The 18,371-nt window shown below is 36.2% G+C and overlaps 1 protein-coding gene across 2 annotated transcripts in view; it reads left to right on the plus strand.

The window, feature by feature from the left end:
- LOC149070978 (diacylglycerol kinase theta-like) overlaps positions 1–18,371 on the plus strand; it is an 87,359-nt gene that overhangs the window by 60,463 nt on the left and 8,525 nt on the right. The window contains exons 16-21 of one of the 2 annotated variants that reach the window (XM_089248365.1): positions 205–462; positions 2,967–3,149; positions 6,981–7,136; positions 9,099–9,264; positions 10,823–10,921; positions 18,234–18,330. In XM_089248365.1, the coding sequence (XP_089104491.1) occupies positions 205–462; positions 2,967–3,149; positions 6,981–7,136; positions 9,099–9,264; positions 10,823–10,921; positions 18,234–18,329 (958 nt within the window). In that variant the 3' untranslated portion in view covers position 18,330. The remainder of the gene's footprint in view (positions 1–204; positions 463–2,966; positions 3,150–6,980; positions 7,137–9,098; positions 9,265–10,822; positions 10,922–18,233; positions 18,331–18,371) is intronic. The other variant, XM_089248364.1, reaches the window with a different exon arrangement.

Consider the following 18,371-nt stretch of genomic DNA (forward strand, 5'->3'; position numbering starts at 1 on the left):
TGCCATTTCTCACTAGATCACTGGCACAGTCATTCACTTGATCTCTCTGTGAAGTGTGTGAATTTTTTTGGTGGTAATTTTTCCAGATACGGCAGACAACATTCGTTGCGAGTTGATTTTGCTATTTTTTTTCCCCCTCTACTTCTGAATCATGAAACTGGTTTCATATAAGCTTCATTGTTATTTTTCTTACTTTTTTTGCAGCCTGTATGTGTTTAGGCATATACGTGACTACAAGATCTTGGTATGTGGCGGTGATGGTACAGTTGGCTGGGTGCTGCAGTGTTTAGACAATGTCGGCCAAGACTCGGAGTGTGAGTCGCCTCCCTGTGCCATTTTACCTCTCGGCACCGGCAACGATCTAGCCAGAGTGCTGAGGTGGGGTCCCGGTTACACTGGAGGCGAGGAACCTATGACTATACTCAAGGATGTTATAGATGCTGAAGAAATACGATTGGACAGGTGATCATTTGTTTGCTACATCTTCATAATAATTATTATTTTTAAGATTTATTTCAGTGAATATTTCCCGCCCAACTCCACTGGTGGAAAATTGCAGAAAATAAGGCTCTATATGACTGGAATTGTGCGGTAAAGTATCTCAATGAATACAGTGAATAGACTGTATTATCTGCTTATAGGCTGTATCTGCTTTATTAAAAGCAACTCCTGCTTGAAATGATGAATTTTTGATAGGGATGCATCAGCGTTTAGGAAAAAAATTGGGATAGGTTGTCATAAACATGGCCACAAGTTTTGATGTCAATAGGTTCTTTGTGCTTTTAATCGCATGGTAGATACTGAGACTTAATGAAATTGGTATCATTAGATTTGTCTTTAGAATGCTAGCAGACGATATAAATGTTTACTTGAGTTCAAATTTCTCGAGATATAGTGTAAAACAATTTCCGTACAAATGCTGGCTGCGAGCCTGGTGCTCAGAGTGAAAGAGGTATTAAAACCAAAGTAATGTCATTGAATTTGTCTCAATGAGATCTACTCGCAGACATCAAAAACCATTAGATAGGTTCTGAATACTTCCTGAGATATGAACGTTTAAAGGATTTCATTACACAATTTTTTATGAATGCATCCAGTATCAGCAGATGATTTAAATGACATATTCACGTAAAAAAACTATACAAATACGGCCAGAAACACACTTCAGCACATTGAAACATGCTTATCATTTGAAATTATCATCTGTCCCACATTTTAAAACATTGTTGTAAAAACTTTTTCCCCCTTGCATCACTCGTCTCAGAGTTCTGCAGCCATGCTCTACCTGCTGCATTTTCCTGCACATATAATCTGCAGGTACGAATTCCTCAACTTTGAGGAAAAAATATAATTATCTTAAGCAGTGCTTGACAAATCCCCACCATTGCCAAAATGATGGTTGGCTGAAGTTGATTTTCTGTGGTCCCCCCAACTTTGAGGCACAAACGTGAGCCAATCTCCCCGTTAAAAAGTTTCACCACAGAGAGCAACAGGCCTACAACGGTATACTATTCAATCATTACACTTTATACATAGTTAGGAACATTGATGGCAATTGGCAGCATTACACGCAACAAACTTCACGGAAGGTTCACTACACACATACACACATTCCAACATGTACAGAGGTTCCACAGAGGAATATGGACGGAGGCGCATGTCTGGTTTAGTAGTACTGCTTGACAAATAAGGTGCCATATTGACTAAAAAATTTATATTGGTGCCTAAAATTTTCCATGTGTAATTACCAACTTGAGCAAAACAAATATTCTTAGCTTATAAAATATTTGTTTCACGCCTTGATTTTTTTTCTTGATTTGTTAAGCCCTGTATTAGACCATGCAGAGATTACTCATCACACAATGTGATTTGTCGATTTCTTTTTTGTGTTGCAGTGCACTTTTGAACTGTGGTTACACTGTATCAGGATATGGGTGCCTGTAGTTTATACACACGCACATACTGAGTGTAGTGTATGATTGCAGAACGCATAAAAATGATAAAATTTGGTGAAAAAAAAACCAAAATACACAAAATTCTGATTTTATAACATCCTACCAGGATAGCTCCTCATCAACGGGCTCAATAAATCTCTGGTGCCAGGTCATTATGGCTACTGAAAAATGTATTGGGGCCTAAAATTTTTCACATGTGAATTAAATTTCAATCTGGGGACCACAGGCAGATACAGGGGAGGGGGGAGGCAATGTGGGTGGTCGCCATTCCTTCTCTTCATTAAAAAGATTGTATTATTGGCATAGGCAGAGAGGTGATCAATGAAAGAGAACATTCTCTCATCCTGTTCACTATACGTACACTCACTGATTGGCTCCCAGAATATTTGGTTGGCGCTGAGATTTTTTCATGATTGGTCAAGCCCCGGTAACAAAGATCCATCTTGAGAGATACAAGTCTATCTTGAACGATACAGATCTACATCATTAATGTGACAAAGATCTATCTTGAACGATACAGATCTACATCATTAATGTGACAAAGATCTATCTTGAACGATACAGATCTACATCATTAATGCGACAAAGATCTATCTCGAAAGATGCAGATTGTAAATGCGACTAAAGTCTATATCACAAATGTGACAAAGGTCTATCTTGAAAGAAACAGATTTGTATAATGAATGTGACAAAGAGACAGATCTATATTGTGAATTCAACATAGATCTATGTAGGAATGACTGGCAGAGATGGTCCAGTGGTTGTTAATCAAGTCATTGGACTACTGGGAGAGGGAGGAAGGGAAGTGAGTAAATAATTGATCTGGTGCTCTAGGTGCCGGACCAGGGGGGGGGGGGGGGCATCGAAATATGTGCTTACCCCAGCTGGCAAGTCATCTAATTGGGACCTTGCATGCTTGTACAAAAAGATAGAAATTATGCTTGTTGGATATAGGGAAAAAAAAAATTCAAATTATTGTCATTTTAAAATTTGTGTTTATTGTAATACCAGGTGGACAGTTGTTTTCCATGTCGATGATAAAGGTGACGACAAGAGTGGTATCAATGCCAGTAGCTCAGAAGACAACACAGCCATTTTTGTAATGAACAATTATTTTGGAATTGGCATTGATGCCTCCCTCTGCCTCGACTTTCACAATGCGCGAGAAGAGAATCCTGACAAGTTTAATAGCAGGTATGTGATGATTCCTTATCAAGTTTATACTGAACAAGATTTTTGTTTTTCACATGAAAATTGACATTGTTTCATTGAAACGTGAAAAAAGAAACATGTAGAACTATGTAGAATCATGCAAACCAATAATCGATTCACATTAAACTATATATATATATATGGACCCCTTAAAATATCTAAATAGCATTTGAATGACTATGTAAATGGACATTCTTTCTTTCAAACTAAGCAAAACTCTGATCTATCACCATGGGCAGTTTACTACCAAATGAGTTGCGCCAGAAGTGTGCATATGTATCTAACGGTTTGGTGCGTATATAGTGTTCTTAAATTTTTAGTGCTGCCATATCTATTTTTCACACTATGAGTGAAGTGTAATGATTGAGTATTCGTTTACCATTGTAGGCCTGTTGCTCTTTGTGGTGAAACCTTTTAACAAGGAAATTGGTTCTCATTCGCACCTCAAAGTTGAGGACAACAGAAAACCAACTTCTGCCGACCACCAGCTGGGTTTGAACCAGGGTTGGCAGGTTTTTGACACTTGGTAGTTTAAACTGTCAAGTCAAAACCTTTGTCAAAAACTTCAAATATTGCTTTTCAATATAAAAATTCCCATTGGAAATGCACACATTAATTGCATGTAATGTTTAAAGTGGCCTTGTTATACAAAGAATAAATATTTATTAAGATTCTAAAATAATTTTCTCTCTACAGAATTATTTTGGACAATATATATATATATATATATATATATATATATGGCTTTTTTTTCTTATAAAATATACAATTTGAATAAAGCATAGCATAAACACTGGAAGGAAAACTATGGAATGATTTGACATTCTCCAATTCAAGGTGATTCTTGACCTTCCAAAATTTCTTCAACTGCTTATATATGCGTGCATTGATATAAACCATCTGCTGTACTTTTTTTACAACAGATAAGTGTTTAAAAACGTTTAATACATCATATAATATGTAATGGTGATTTCTGTTATTATTAAATTATCTAGATAATCACTGAGATACTTAAAATGATACTCTTATTGTGCATAACATTGAAATATATCTAGCAAATCAAAATACTAAATTGTAGAATTAAAATGTAATTTAATTTGGCAATGCTAGTTTGTACATGATGCTTAAGAAACTCCTGTTACTTATTCTTAGTCAAACTTAGTTATTCTTACTTTTGCACTATGATATGGTATATTTACTAGCATTTATAATGCAACGGTTTTGTAATTGAGAAGCTGTATTTAAACGTGCAAAACAAATGCTTGGGTATCAAGTCCTGTCGGCTCTGCTTTGGTTGAAAATATTCTTTAAAACTCTGTGAATTTATACACCCTGAGCTCTAAGAAATTTTTAGATGAAAATAAATGAGTTTAATTAGTGCATTAACAGATTCTGTGTCAGAATTTTTACATGGAATAGAATTTTGGGCAGATCAGAAAATTTAAAATATCAAAATAGATTCTCAGTAACTATAATTCCGAATGTAAAACCCTTTAATCTACATAAAAGTAAGTGTTTTTTCATTTACCATATCAGGTTAAAAAACTATTTGATAACATTGACAATAAGTTTTTTATGGTTTTAATACTGATTTATAGTTTCTGAAGTCTAAAACCTAACTCTGTGATGCCCCTATCATACATATTTTGAATAAGCAGCTCTATTCCACTTAGCAAATTAAACACGGGTAATCAGTAGCTTAAATAAAATGAACCACAAAACTATATTTTATATGTTCCAGACTCTTATGTTGAAAAATTCAAAATTGAAAATTATAATTAATATTTTGCTGTAATTATTGTAATAAATTAATGTTTAACAATAAAACATTGTATTATACAAAAAGTAAGTTTTCATCATTTTATATACCTATCGTGTTCAAAACATTATCAAAAAGCATTTATTTTGATTTTTGACAGTTTAAACCTGTTTTTGACGCTTGTCATGTCAAAAACCCAATCCTGGTTTGAACCCAAATCCTCACGATGGGAGTCCATCATGACCACGCAACCACACATCAGCACACAATTTATAATACCTGACCATTTTATTGATTCCCTATGCAGGTTCTTTCAAAGCTGTACATGTGATTCTAAATCTTCTTATCTTTCGTACAGTGTGATTATTGAAAGAGGTTATCTGGACCAAGAGTTGCCCAGTATTTTCCTTTATTCTTTCCCTTAAAAGTAGGGATTTGCATCTTCAGGTAAGTCTGAGTTGTGATACTGGATACTGAATTCAATGGTTCACTTTAAGCCACAAGTTAGATTTTTGAACCACTTACTGACCAACAAAATCAGCGAGACAACCATTCAGGTTTTTTGACACCTCTTGTCCAACCACATCCTTCTGAATGTGTGAATGACTCTCAGAATTAAAATTTATAATGACCAATAAGAAGAAAGCAGAACCTGATAGGCTGATAAGACATGCTGCGATCATGAGTCAGTTAGCAATTGAAAAGCCTTGAACTAGCAGCAAAAAATAAATCATTGAATTCAGTATCCAGTAACCCACCGTAGACACCTTCTGATGATATTGAGAAGAAACTGTGATGAAAATTAATTTATACCGAAGATGGTCCTTTGCCCCAACAATCTCTCTTTGGATTGGCAACGGCTGAAAGAACCTTATTGATGTGATTGTTATTGCATACATCTTACTATGCATCTGATCATTATGTGTGCGTGTTACGGCAAACATCCAAAAATTGGCAAGTTTGCAGAAAGGCCAGTCATTGCGATATACAGAGTTTGTTCAAAAAGTGTCTAAATATAATTTTTTGTGTGTAAACCAATGAAGCTAGGGAGGTGAGGTTTAGTGCATGTATGTAGGCGATCGTAGTGCACGTGCTTGAATTTTTGCCAATAACCTGCAAACTATGATGAATGAGGGAGTGTAAGTGAGTGCCGTCACATTTTTGTTTTTGATAAAATGGCATGAAAAACATGAACAATGCTACTGCATTAAATTTTGTGTGAAGCTCAGTGATTCCTGCATGAAAACAATCCATAAGATTCAACAGACCTCCTGAGATGAAACAACGGGCACCACACTGATAAAGGAGTGGTGCAACCACTTCAAAGATGGCTGCATGTAGATGAAAAATGATGCATGTTCTAGTAGGCCCTTAACGTTCAGAAATGAGAAATTGTCATTTACTTAATGAGGACTCTGGTGGCACAGGATCATTGAATCATGATCAGACGAGGCGATCATTAGCATTGGATCCATTCATTCCATTTCGACTGATGATTTTGTCTTCAAGAGATACCATGTCAAAGTTATGTTGACCATCTCCTTTGACCTCAGTGACGTGATTCATCACAAGTATGCCCTGCACAGCAAGAGGTTCTCCATTGCAATTGGCAACTCCATCATAATTAATGCAGTAGCATTGTTCAAGTTTTTCCTTCCATTTTGTCAAAAACAAAAATGAGATGGCACTCACCTGCACTTCCTCACTCATCTGTGATCTGCCGGTGACTGGCAGCTTCTTCAGGCAGAAAAAAAATTCAAGCATGCATACTAGGATACCCCTTACATACGTGCACCAAACCTCACTCCCTAGCTTCATTGGTTCATGCACGAAAAATTATATTCAGACACTTTTTGAACGAACCTTGTATTGGCCAAAGTCTGATGCATATGAGAAGCTAAACTGCTTCAGGTTTTGATTGGCTAATTTGTGAACTGTCCAGACTTCAGACATTGGCCATAATAGTTTGTATTTTATTATGTATGTTGTGTCACTCATTCTAAGATGTACCCTTTTCTTTTCTTCTAAATCTGATTATGTTTATTTTTGAACAGGCTGCACAACAAAGGGGTATATGTAAAAATGGGTCTACGCAAAATGGTGAGCAAAAAGACATGGAAAGTATTCCATAAAGAAGTTCGGCTGGAAGTTGATGGGCGACTTGTGGAACTGCCACCTGTTGAAGGGATCATTATTTTAAATATTCTAAGGTAGGGGTTGTAAATCTTGTCTTTTTTTTGCAAAATTATACATTCCACTATTTCCTTAAGATATTAGAAGCGTGGATGGAAAACAGAAAAGTTGTTTCACTCATGTGTTTTTTTGCACCTACCAATCATTTAGTTTCCAAGATCACCTGTAAAAAAAAATTAAAAAAATTGAAAACTATTTTTAATGTCCGAAATATCAATATTTTTCTACCAAGTGTTTTATGATTCTAGTTTTTTTCCTGTGAAGTATAAATGCAAAATTTTATAGAGAGCATGAACATAGAGAACAAAACTTTTCGCAAGAAATTTAGATTATCCCTATTTGGTGAATCAGCGATAAATCTGGTAACCTTGTGCTAACCTAAGAAAACACAAAGAAAAAAAGGGAGAAAGAAAAAGGTATATAGAAAGTATAATCGATAAGGCAGATAAGAGAGTTTTTCTTACAGTCCTCTTTTTTTTCACCCTCACCTTACATGTTCTCTTTTGCTCTTACAAGAATATAGTAGAAAGATACATTATATGCGTGGGAAAAAATTATTAACGGGTATAGAAAGAAAGGAGGAAAAGAAAGAAAAACTTCTGTGTATAATAGGGTTGCTATAAAGCTTCACAATGGTGAAGAGAGAAGAAAGAAAATACAGAGGATGTGTTTGAATTTATTCCACTGGCATTCAGATGAAATATTACACCCATGGTTGTAAAGAGGTTAAGTACATTTTTGTATAGTAAAACTATACTAAAAGAGCTCCTCATTTTCTTCTCAGAAAACCAACCATTTCAAAGAGGTTGCCTCTTGTTAAAAAATGAATGTGCTGGACAAAATACAAAATAGCCCAACAAGATGATTCCTTTATAGAAGTGGTCCTTCCAAGAAGGTTCACTCCCTCTGGTTGTGACCCCTAGAATATATGTACAGGGTGATTCAAAACTCAACATACAAACAGAATCACATAGGAATGTAAGACCAGAAACCCCCAACCTGATCAGCTTGAGAATAAATGAAGATGCAGAAATGACAAGCCAGTAATAAGTGGAAAAACTCTCTATTCTGCAGTAGTTTACACGGTGTGTACTTCAAGTTTCACAACAAGTGCTCAAAGTTCTTACCATCCACAGTTATGCAAAATTTTTTTTTGTGATACATTTCTGTGATTCTGTTTTGTTTTTGTGTTTTCTACCTCCCTTGAAAGTTTGTATGTTAAGTTTTGAATCACCCTGTATATATATATATATATATATATATAAAACGCTTGAGGATGCAGTCTTGCAAAGCATGGCAAAGATAATAATAACCTCAGACCTTAAAATATAATTGTTCAACTCTGTCTAGTGAAGTGATAATAAAGTAGGATGACTGTGTGGGTAGCTGTGGCTGTATGGCAAATTATTCTGTCATATCCATGTGATAAAGACCAAAAATCTGCATGAGATAGCATTTGTTGTTGTAGGCACCACTGTTCCGTATGGCTATTATGGAGAATGCCGTTGAGGCCAAATGACTGGTTAATCACATAGAAGAACGATCAAAAGATATTACTATAAACTATAATCATTCAATTCATTTTTAGGGAAATTGAGTTCCGAGTTGTGGGCCACGTCAGAAGACTACGAGGACCACATTTTGCCTGTGGGTCATGGATTGAGCTTGTATGCATTACACGCTGCGATCATTGCTTAGTCAAAGGTTGGAAAGTTTTGAACTTGCAGCTAAAAGTGAATCATTAAATTCAGTAGGTGTCTGGTAACACAACTTGGACACTTTTTGGTGATGTCAACCACAAGTGTTGGAGAAATGTAGAGAATATGAACTTGTACTGGCAACATCCCTTTCTCAGAGAACCTTTCTTTCAATCATTAATCCTATTTTTCTTTCAAATGACCTTCCGCATAAACAAATAAGGATATAGAGTCTTGATTCATGTTACTTATGGTGTAAATTTTTTTAAATCTTTCACACAGTTGGGGATCAGGTGCCAATCCTTGGGGTCCAGAGAAAGAAGACCAGTTCTCAAAACCCACGCACTATGACGGAATGCTCGAAATAGTTGGTGTGACTGGAGTGGTTCATATGGGTCAGATTCAGAGTGGCTTAAGAAGCGCCATCAGGATCGCACAAGGTGGACATGTAAGTGTGCATATATATATATGTATAAGGGTAACCCTTATTAGACATGGGGCCGCTGGTATGAAAGCAATTTCTGAGTGCCTTAGTCCCCATTTTATATATTTTGTAAAAGGGAGGGAAATCCCATCCAAAGAGATTCATGCATTGTCACAGAATGTACGGGAATGCTAGAAATATCCACTCAAAAAAATGTAGACAGAATTAAATGTAAATTAACAAAAAAATAAAAAAATTAATGGAAATTTTGAATCAAAACGAATAATTTCAAAATTAATGAAAATTAAGGCCTAATCTTAGAACAAAATCTTTTTCAAATTGATGAATTTCATACAAATGAGAAATAATTGAAAGATATAATTCCAGCACCTATGAAAATACAAAATTAATCAAAGAAAGAATCCCAGTATCGATGAAAATTCAGAATTAATGAGAAATATAATTCGAGAACTTTGTTGGAAATTCAGAATTAATGAAAGAAAATAATTGCAGACTTGATGGAAATACAGAATTAATGAGAGGAATAGTTCCAGTAATGATGAATACAGAATTAATGAAAGAAAAAACAACTCAAATTGATGAAAATTCAGATTTAATGAAAGAAAAAATTATAGAATTGATGAAAGTTTAAAATTAATGAAAGATATAATTTGAGAAGTGATGGAAATTCTAGAATCAATTGAAGTTCAGTTGCTACAAAAAATGTATTTGTGATATAAGCTTCTATGCATATATTTTCCCATCAATTATCATAAGTGCAGGGGGGAAGGCGCAAACTTTTGGGCCCGGTGCAACCACACCTGTGGCACACTTGCAACAATGAAAGGGTTCAATGGTGTCATCCTCAAAAAATTTTGAAAAAATTTAAGTGTATTCACCTTGCCCAGAAATGCATAAAAAGAAATTAATGGCAGAATGCAATTATTAAAGCTACAAAAAATTATTAAAAATGGCAACAGTTGGCTACTCATCTCTCACACTTCTTGTACAATATCCATGAAAAACTTCTATTCTCCAGCTTTCCCCCCCCCCCCCCCAAACACTAGTTGTTTCTCTTTTTCTCTCTCTTCTTCTGTCTGTTGTATCTAATCTCATGTTTTTTGAATGACGTTACTCAAAAACTTTGGGGTTGCAGGATTTTTAATTTCATGCTTCGCCTGTATTGGCGTTCAAAATATTAATATTTGCAATTTTTTTTTGAGTGACCTATAATAATTCTGCCAGATATTTTTATATTTTTTTGCACATTTGGAGGAGTAGAATTAGTGGTAATTTTTTCTAAACTTTATGAGGATGACACCTTTGGACCCTTTCCTTGTAAGTGCAGCTCTGGTAAATATGTAATAAATTCAAAAGGAGCTGTAAAAATTAGGCTTAATTTTATAACTTGACAGTTTCTTGTGCTGATAGTATCGAAAATGTTATTTAAGAATCCTCGACTTAAGATACAAGTAACGACTTACTTTTGCAAGTACTTCAAAAATCGCACACACATTTTTTGCTGGAGTCCCTTAAGATTCTCTCTGTTTTCAAGATGGTCATTCCTTTGTTCTTTTTTTAGCTCCGCATAAAACTTCTTACAGAGATGCCAGTCCAAGTCGATGGAGAGCCATGGATTCAAGCCTCTGGAGAAATCAACGTTCTACGTTCTGCGTTGAAAGTAAGTTTGATGGGAGTATGTAAATATATATATATGTATAATAATTGAATGTGAACGTGATCCCCCCCCCCTCCTTCTTGAGGCACACATTTTACTTGTTTGTTGCATCGTGCAATTATCATCGTGTGCATGGTAGGTTGATGTAATGTTGCTGTGTGTGTGCAAGACTGTTGCTAAATTGAAATAATGTAACAATTGCATGACAAGTTCCCTCCCACCCTACCCACTTACATCCTTCTTGCAACTTGTGGTTGATGTGTTGCGCTGTTGGTCAGAATAGCATCACATTAAAAAAAAAACCTTTGCAGATGATTTAACATTGACAATCAACATGTTTTCAGTATCAAGTATGTGTGTATGACTGTTGCCAGGTTATAAAGTTGTGCATGGTACAATTTAAGATTTAGGCAGAGAAAAGGCATTTTTGTAGAAGGGCTGAATAAAGCTCAATAGTTTTTTTTTTTCAAAAATGTCTTTTACTTGATGTCTTTCTTGATACTCAGAATAAAAAAGATGCGGTTATTTGCATAGCTTATGATGTACATCATGAATCTAGCGTGCCATTTTTCTCTTGCGTGAGGTTTTTTATGTTAATGATTCTATTTCTTTCTCATGATTACATGAAACAGGGCTGAAATGACCTCATATTTTACTGGATATTCCCACATTTTTCCTTGTGCCGTCTCACTATTCTAAGAAATGTCCCCTTTTTTCAATGATGCATCCTTTAAATTAATATTACCTAGACTTATATTTGTCATGTTCAAAATTATTTTCTTGTCAAATAACTCCAATTCACTGTGATTTGTCAAAGCCACCCATCTGCAATTTTTAGCATTAAATTTGGAATTTTCCTTAAATGCTTTTTTCTGTCAATGCTTCATATTTTCCTCCTTTTATGGATCCAATAAAAGATCCTAAAAGCATACTTATATGAAGGTTTTCAACAGCTGGCTGATGTCAAGATGAATTTGGGAAAGAAAGAAAATTCAACTGCCCTTGCAGAAAATTGAACCTATGCCCTCTCACTTGCCGAGTGAGCATACTAAACTGCAAAGGCAATGAATTTCAATTTTTTTTCTTAGAGCTCGTTTGGACTGAACGAGGCAGTACATAGATGGTCAGACCTAACTCAGCCCAAAGCTCACGATATCTGACATCTGTCACTGAATGACGACTTATCCAAGGATGATGGGACTTTTTGCTATCGATACGAAGGTTTTTCAACAGCTGGTTGATGTGAAGATGAATGGATGGTCGAACTGTCCATATCCATTCTCATTCAGTGCATACAAGCTCTAAGGAAAGATTGAAATTTGTTGCCTTTGTAATCTAGTGATCTAGAGCACTCACCCGGCAAGTGAGAGGACGTGGGTTTGATTCCCCACGAAGGACAGTTGAATTTCTTCTCTTTCTTAAATTCATCTTTGCATCAGCCAGCTGCTAAAGATCTTCGTATGGAAAGTGGGTAGTAACATTATCCTTGGATAAGCATACGTATGCATGTTTAATTCTTTTTTTTAAATACTAAGCATATAGCCTATACACCATACTGTGCCTTGGGTTTAGGTACTGCAATGTTCTAGGAGCTTTTTCATGCACTTAAAGTTTGAATATTAAAAGGGGTCGTTGCTTTCTAAAGAGTAGAAACTGCAGCAATGGAAAACTGCAAACCTACTATTTCTTTTCTTGGGGAACGTTTTTCTTCTTTTCATGCACAATTGAAACTACTATTAATAATTTAAAAGTCAGAAGCCTGTGTTTTAGGGAAAGGAACATTGTGCTTTGGTATATTGGTTACCATGCTTCTCCAGTTTGCAAGGGGACTCAGTTTCGATTCCCAAAGGAGAAAATTAACTCTTCTTTCGATGTTTGTCTCGGAGTAATACCCAAAAAGTTACTCTTTCCTAGATGTGTTATTGTGTAAGCATCTAGGAAAAACATCTCTCTCTGCAGTAATTAGCATGTCAAAGTGATTTTTATATCTTCATTTGATACATTTGGTTTGTTGAGCGGATTGCAAAAGGTTTTTTTTTCCATCTTCGATTTCTACAAATTTGAAATGTCAACAATTTCCAAATTTTTCAAGCATTGTGTCTTTTTCATCATAAATGACTGAATCCATTTGATCTTTCAATATCTTGGTAGTGATTTTTAAAGGATGGCTATTACAGACAAACTTATTGCAAGAAATATCGCTTAGGGTCTGGTCTATGATGACTTTGAAACTACAAGCACATTAGGCAAAAAGTATGATGAAATATGTATACATGAAAATGTGTGGTCTCATACAGGATTGCTTGCTTTATTATATGCAAAATGTGCTAGAAACTAGGCGAAAATGGCAAAAGCAATCAAATGAAAGGAAAAAAAAAGTTACATAATGTACATAATACAAAAGAACATTCGGAAAGAGAAAGTTTCCTTCTAGTTTTTCGAAAAATTGCTCATAGGGCATTCTAATGTTGAAGGATTATTTTTAGAATTGAATGGAAAGTTGCAGTTCATAAATACATTTATCTCTGGTTCATTCTTTGTGACCTTATGGCAGAAATGGGTTTGGAAGAAATAGTATGTCTTAAGCCGGGGTTACACTATAAAAGTTTGATAAAAGTTCTTTTATAAAACTTGAAAATGCAACCAATAAGCGTATTGGTTGCATTCAAGCAAAGAATTGGTTATTGTTTTTAGTTTTGTGAAAGATGTTTTATCAAACTTTTATGTGTAATTCCAGCTTCATCGTTATTTCAATGAGACTTTCATTCATCTACCTCTCACTTCCCTGCAAAGGAATTGGAGGAAGGAATGTTGCAAACTTGCCAATGCAAGATGAATTAACCAAAGTATATCAAATTTCTTTTATTTAGAGAGGCTATACACAGGAAATTACTGTACTTAATTTAGTTCAATGTTGGCTCTTACAAAACAATAAAATAAATAATAATAATAAACGCTGAGTTCTTCACTGTTTGTGTGGAGTTACAAATTTTTTTTCAAAAATTAAAAATTCAAGACATTAGAATTAGATAAAAATCCAAAATTATATTATAAAATTCTCGAGAATGCTTTTTCCTCCTCAACTCCAAAATCTGGTCATAAATGTTCATTTATGTGTGGATAATTGTTGTTTTTGTCTGTTCATGGTGATGCTCGTGTCCTCCTGGATGTTCGTTGCCTGGTTTTTCTTGCATGCTCTGTTCCAATATGTTATTCCTGATCCCCCCAATTCCATGAATTTGCAGAAACGTCTTGTTTTCCATTCTTTGTGCAACTGCAATGATGACAAGCCTAGCTTCTCACTCGTTCTGAAATGCGAGGAAACATTTTCTTTGAAATTTAAAAATAAATATGATCAGTGACGTATTTAAAGGGGGCTCGCTAGGTGGGCCCATTGCAGCAGGTTCAGAGGGGCGGCAAATTTGAGGAATGAACGGCTAAGAAAATTTGTAGAACGGGAGAAGGGCAGCAAAATTTTTGTAGCCCACCATAAATTCGCCTTTGCGAAGGGCTAGGTTAGTTGTGTGACCATACTGTTTTACCTAGAGAGTTTGCAAGCATGTGAGTGAACAAAAGAGTGACCTACAGAGAGCATGCAAGCATGTTGATGACTAAAAGATTGACCTAGAGCAGCGATTCTGATCTGTGTACATTCATCGGTCTGCGACCGCTCAAGGGAAATAAAATAACAGTAAGTTTGAAAAAAGAATGAGTATAAATGTTTTTAAATAGTGAAAATAAATCAGTTACTTTGAGGAGTACATAAAAAATGGGCCTAAGGGGGCTTCACCATGGAAGCCAGAAAAAGCTCCATGAGTCAAAAAAGGTTGAGAACCACTAACCTAGAGCATATGCAAGAATGTGAATGATCAGAAGAGTGACATAGAAAGTGTACGGACCAGGTCAGTTGGAGAGTGACGTTCAGCGTGCATGTGAATTACAGTACCAAAAGAGTGGTCTTGAGGGTGTGTGAGCATGAGAGTGGCCAAAAGAATGACTCAGACAGCAACAGACCAGGTCAGTGAACTAAAAAAAGCACGACCCTGATCATGTACGTATGCAAATGACTGAAAGATTGATTCAGAAAGCAATGGACCAGGTCAGTGAATGACCAAAAGAGTGATCTAAAGAGTGTGTGAGCATGGAACTGACCAAAAGAGTGATCTAACATGTGTGAACGCATGTGAATGATCAAAGGATTTACCAATATAGTGTGAGCATGGGAGAGACTAAAAGAGTACAAAAACTTGTGAGAGTGATTAGAAGAGTATGCAAACATGTGAGTAATCACAAACAAGAGCACATAAGCATGTGAGTGATTAAAAGAGCGACTTAAAGACACAAATGTAGTTACAAGAGTAGAAAGCGGGAAAGCGGGTTGTAGTACAGGGCAGCAAATGCGAGAAATAAGTTAAGAAAATTGACTAAAATGGGAGAAAGACGCCGAAACTGTAAATCTGCCTCTGAATATGATTGAGAGTATTCAATACAACAAGGACTGTCAAACATGAATTTGCAGATGCCATAAGCATACAAAAATGGCAGACATCAGTTCAAATCCACTTATCCAGCAACATATATTACCTTAAACTGGATACAGAAATTAGAAAAGACATCAACCCAATATACAAAAGGATTATGCTGGTTCATGAATTCAGGAAATGACCTGGTCTTCACCAATCTCTTTGGGATATGGTTATACAATAGATGGCACCTTCAACATACTTTCGACAAAAGTCCCCTCCATTCTCACAACGAGGACAGAAATATAGCATGACTTTCTCTAGAAAGAAATGTTTTCAGCCCAACTTGATTGGTAGAAAATTGCTGTATGGCGTATGACTGGAGTTGGTGTGCCGTGGGAAGAAAGAAAAGCTCTTACTGATCAGAGATACTAATTTAATTATATATATAGTGAGAAAAGAGAGATGGCACCAAGTTTTCGCACAAGCATATGGTAATGGCAAAGTTCTTTACGCAAAGCATTTAGGTTAGCAACCTCTCAGTGGAATAATTGGTGATCAGAAGTTATTATTAACTGCAAATCCTGGTCTAATTAGCCCTCATCTGCATGGAACAATCACAGTGGTATAAAAGTGATCAAATAATTCCTGTTAATAGCCTCAAACCTAATTTTGTAAAAATTAAAGAAATGACACTTAAATGACTTGCAGTAGAGTTCCACATAATTTGAGTGTGACCTGCGGCAAATTTGCAGATCACTCGAACAGCTTTCAGCGCCTTTCCGGATAATAATTCTACATAACTGAAGTGACCTGAAGTGGCGCAGTTTTACATAACCAAAGTGACCTGTGGCACCAGATCACTTAAGTCAGTGGTTCTCAAACTTTTGTCACCCATGGCTTCCTTGCCCCATTCATGGTTAATCTGCAGATCCCTACAATAATTGAAAAGATATTTTACCTTATACGTGGCCCTCACATCCTACAGCCAGGTCCCTAGGCTAATATCTTTGACAGGCCTCTGTATAGTACATTTGTAATGCGAAAAAAAGGAGATCAGAATCGTCCCGTGCCCCAGGGCTAGAGCTCTGTCAGCCCTGCACTTGTGGTGTCCATAACCTTATAAAAGAACCAATTTAAAGCATAAATACCTCCAGATCTCTGCAATGCTCGTAATAAAGTTTGGCGGCACACACACGTAGAGAAACGATGACTTAAGTGATCCACATCATATTTACAGATCACACAAGTGACCCAAAGTGCGATCCAGACCACTTAGGCTACCAGCTGTGTCGTTCCACATTGAGTGACACATGACACATATCAGACATCTTGAGTGGCCCATGGTGCAGTTCCATTCCTCAAGTGATTCACAGCACATTTGCAAGTCACTTGAGTGACCAACGGCACAGCTTTAGAGCACTTAAGCTGCCCGCATTGCAGTTTCTCATCACTTAAGTTATACACAGCACATTTTCCGCCAGATATTTAAAGTGGCCTATTGCACATTTACACTCTCTGTACTCGCATACATTCTTCTGCAGAATTTATAATGAATCCATGTATGATAGACTGTGTGTTCTGAGTATATGTTGTTGACATGGAGTGGGCCTTTAACCTTCCATGATTAAGAATTAGTCGTCTCTAGCCTGCCCATATTATACTTTTGGCCAAATACTTCTGGTCACCAGGATTTAGCACAACACACTATCAGATTGCTCCATGTCTCAAGCAGCCACCGTTCTGAGTATATGTGTTGCCCTAATACAGTTATATTGCCAGGGTTGTGTGCACGTAATTTCTGTACAACGTCTCCACACTGAGAGTGGTTAGCGCATCAACCTCTCTTTCGCAACCTTTTTTTTTAGACATGTCAACTGGTGGGATTTTTTGGCCCACCAGTAAAGAGAAAAAATATTCACCCATTGTTTTTCCGGCGATGACTATGACTCCCGCCATATTGTTGGATGCCCTGTCCCCAAAGTGACCCACTGATTTGCATCTCTGTTAAAGGCATACTTTATAAGAAAAACGTTCTGAATTGGCTCTTAGATGCATGTCCCGGTCTAATCATGAGCATGAAATGGCCTCAATGCAAATGTGTAAACATCTCAATCCTTCATATATGGGCATGTAAAATGTGAATTGGGCATTTCCCTAAAGAATTACAAACATTTGATATTCCCGAGAGAGTTTTTTGTTCATTTCCTGAACAGTTCATTTTTTTTTTCAGTTCTAAACACTCTTTGCTTACAAAAAAGAAACCTTTTTGCTTTATGCACTCTGACAACTCCCTAAAGTTTTTAACATGTGCTCAGAATCGCCTTGTATATATATATATATATATATATATAAACTGAAATGTACTTTGTGCATCCCTCTCATTTGTGTGCAGAGCCAGCTTAAGAGCATCATCATGGGGCCCCAGGCTAAGTTCTTTTTCTGAGGTCCTACCCAGCTAGAAATGCTTGCTACAAATTTACATGTTTGAAATTAAATTTCAAGTGAAATTTTCAATAAAGATCTGATTTTTGTGAGGCCCCATGTGCTCAGACAGCACTGCATGTGTGAGTATTCTGAGGTTTCTAATCACTTTTCTGCCAATATAGCATATACTTAAAAAAAAATTGAATGTGTTTAGCAGCATGTAAATGTTGAGAGCTTGGGTGGACTCATCCTTATGCATGGCAGTGAGCACGGGTTGTTTCATTTGTTCAATTTGCATCTGTGTTCTTTTTCATCTTGGTCTGAATGTCTTAATACTCAAAAAGTCCCGGAGAAATCTCTGCAGAGAGCTTCAGATTGCCTCATTTTTTTTCTCTCTCTTGTTTTCCAACTCTTTTTTTTTTTAGGCCACTATGCTTAGAAAATCCAAAATGAAAAGAAGAAACACGGAACCTGTTTTAGGACCCGGTAGCAGTGGAGGTGAGAAGTCCACAGATGAATGAGGTTTGCAAAAATAAGTTTCCTCTCTGAATAGTTAAGCGCTC

Source organism: Pholcus phalangioides, unplaced genomic scaffold (assembly GCF_987345545.1).
Source record: "Pholcus phalangioides strain wild (caught in Gottingen) unplaced genomic scaffold, Ppha-v1.0 ptg000020l_1, whole genome shotgun sequence".
In the NCBI taxonomy this organism is placed as follows: Eukaryota; Metazoa; Arthropoda; class Arachnida; order Araneae; family Pholcidae; genus Pholcus; species Pholcus phalangioides.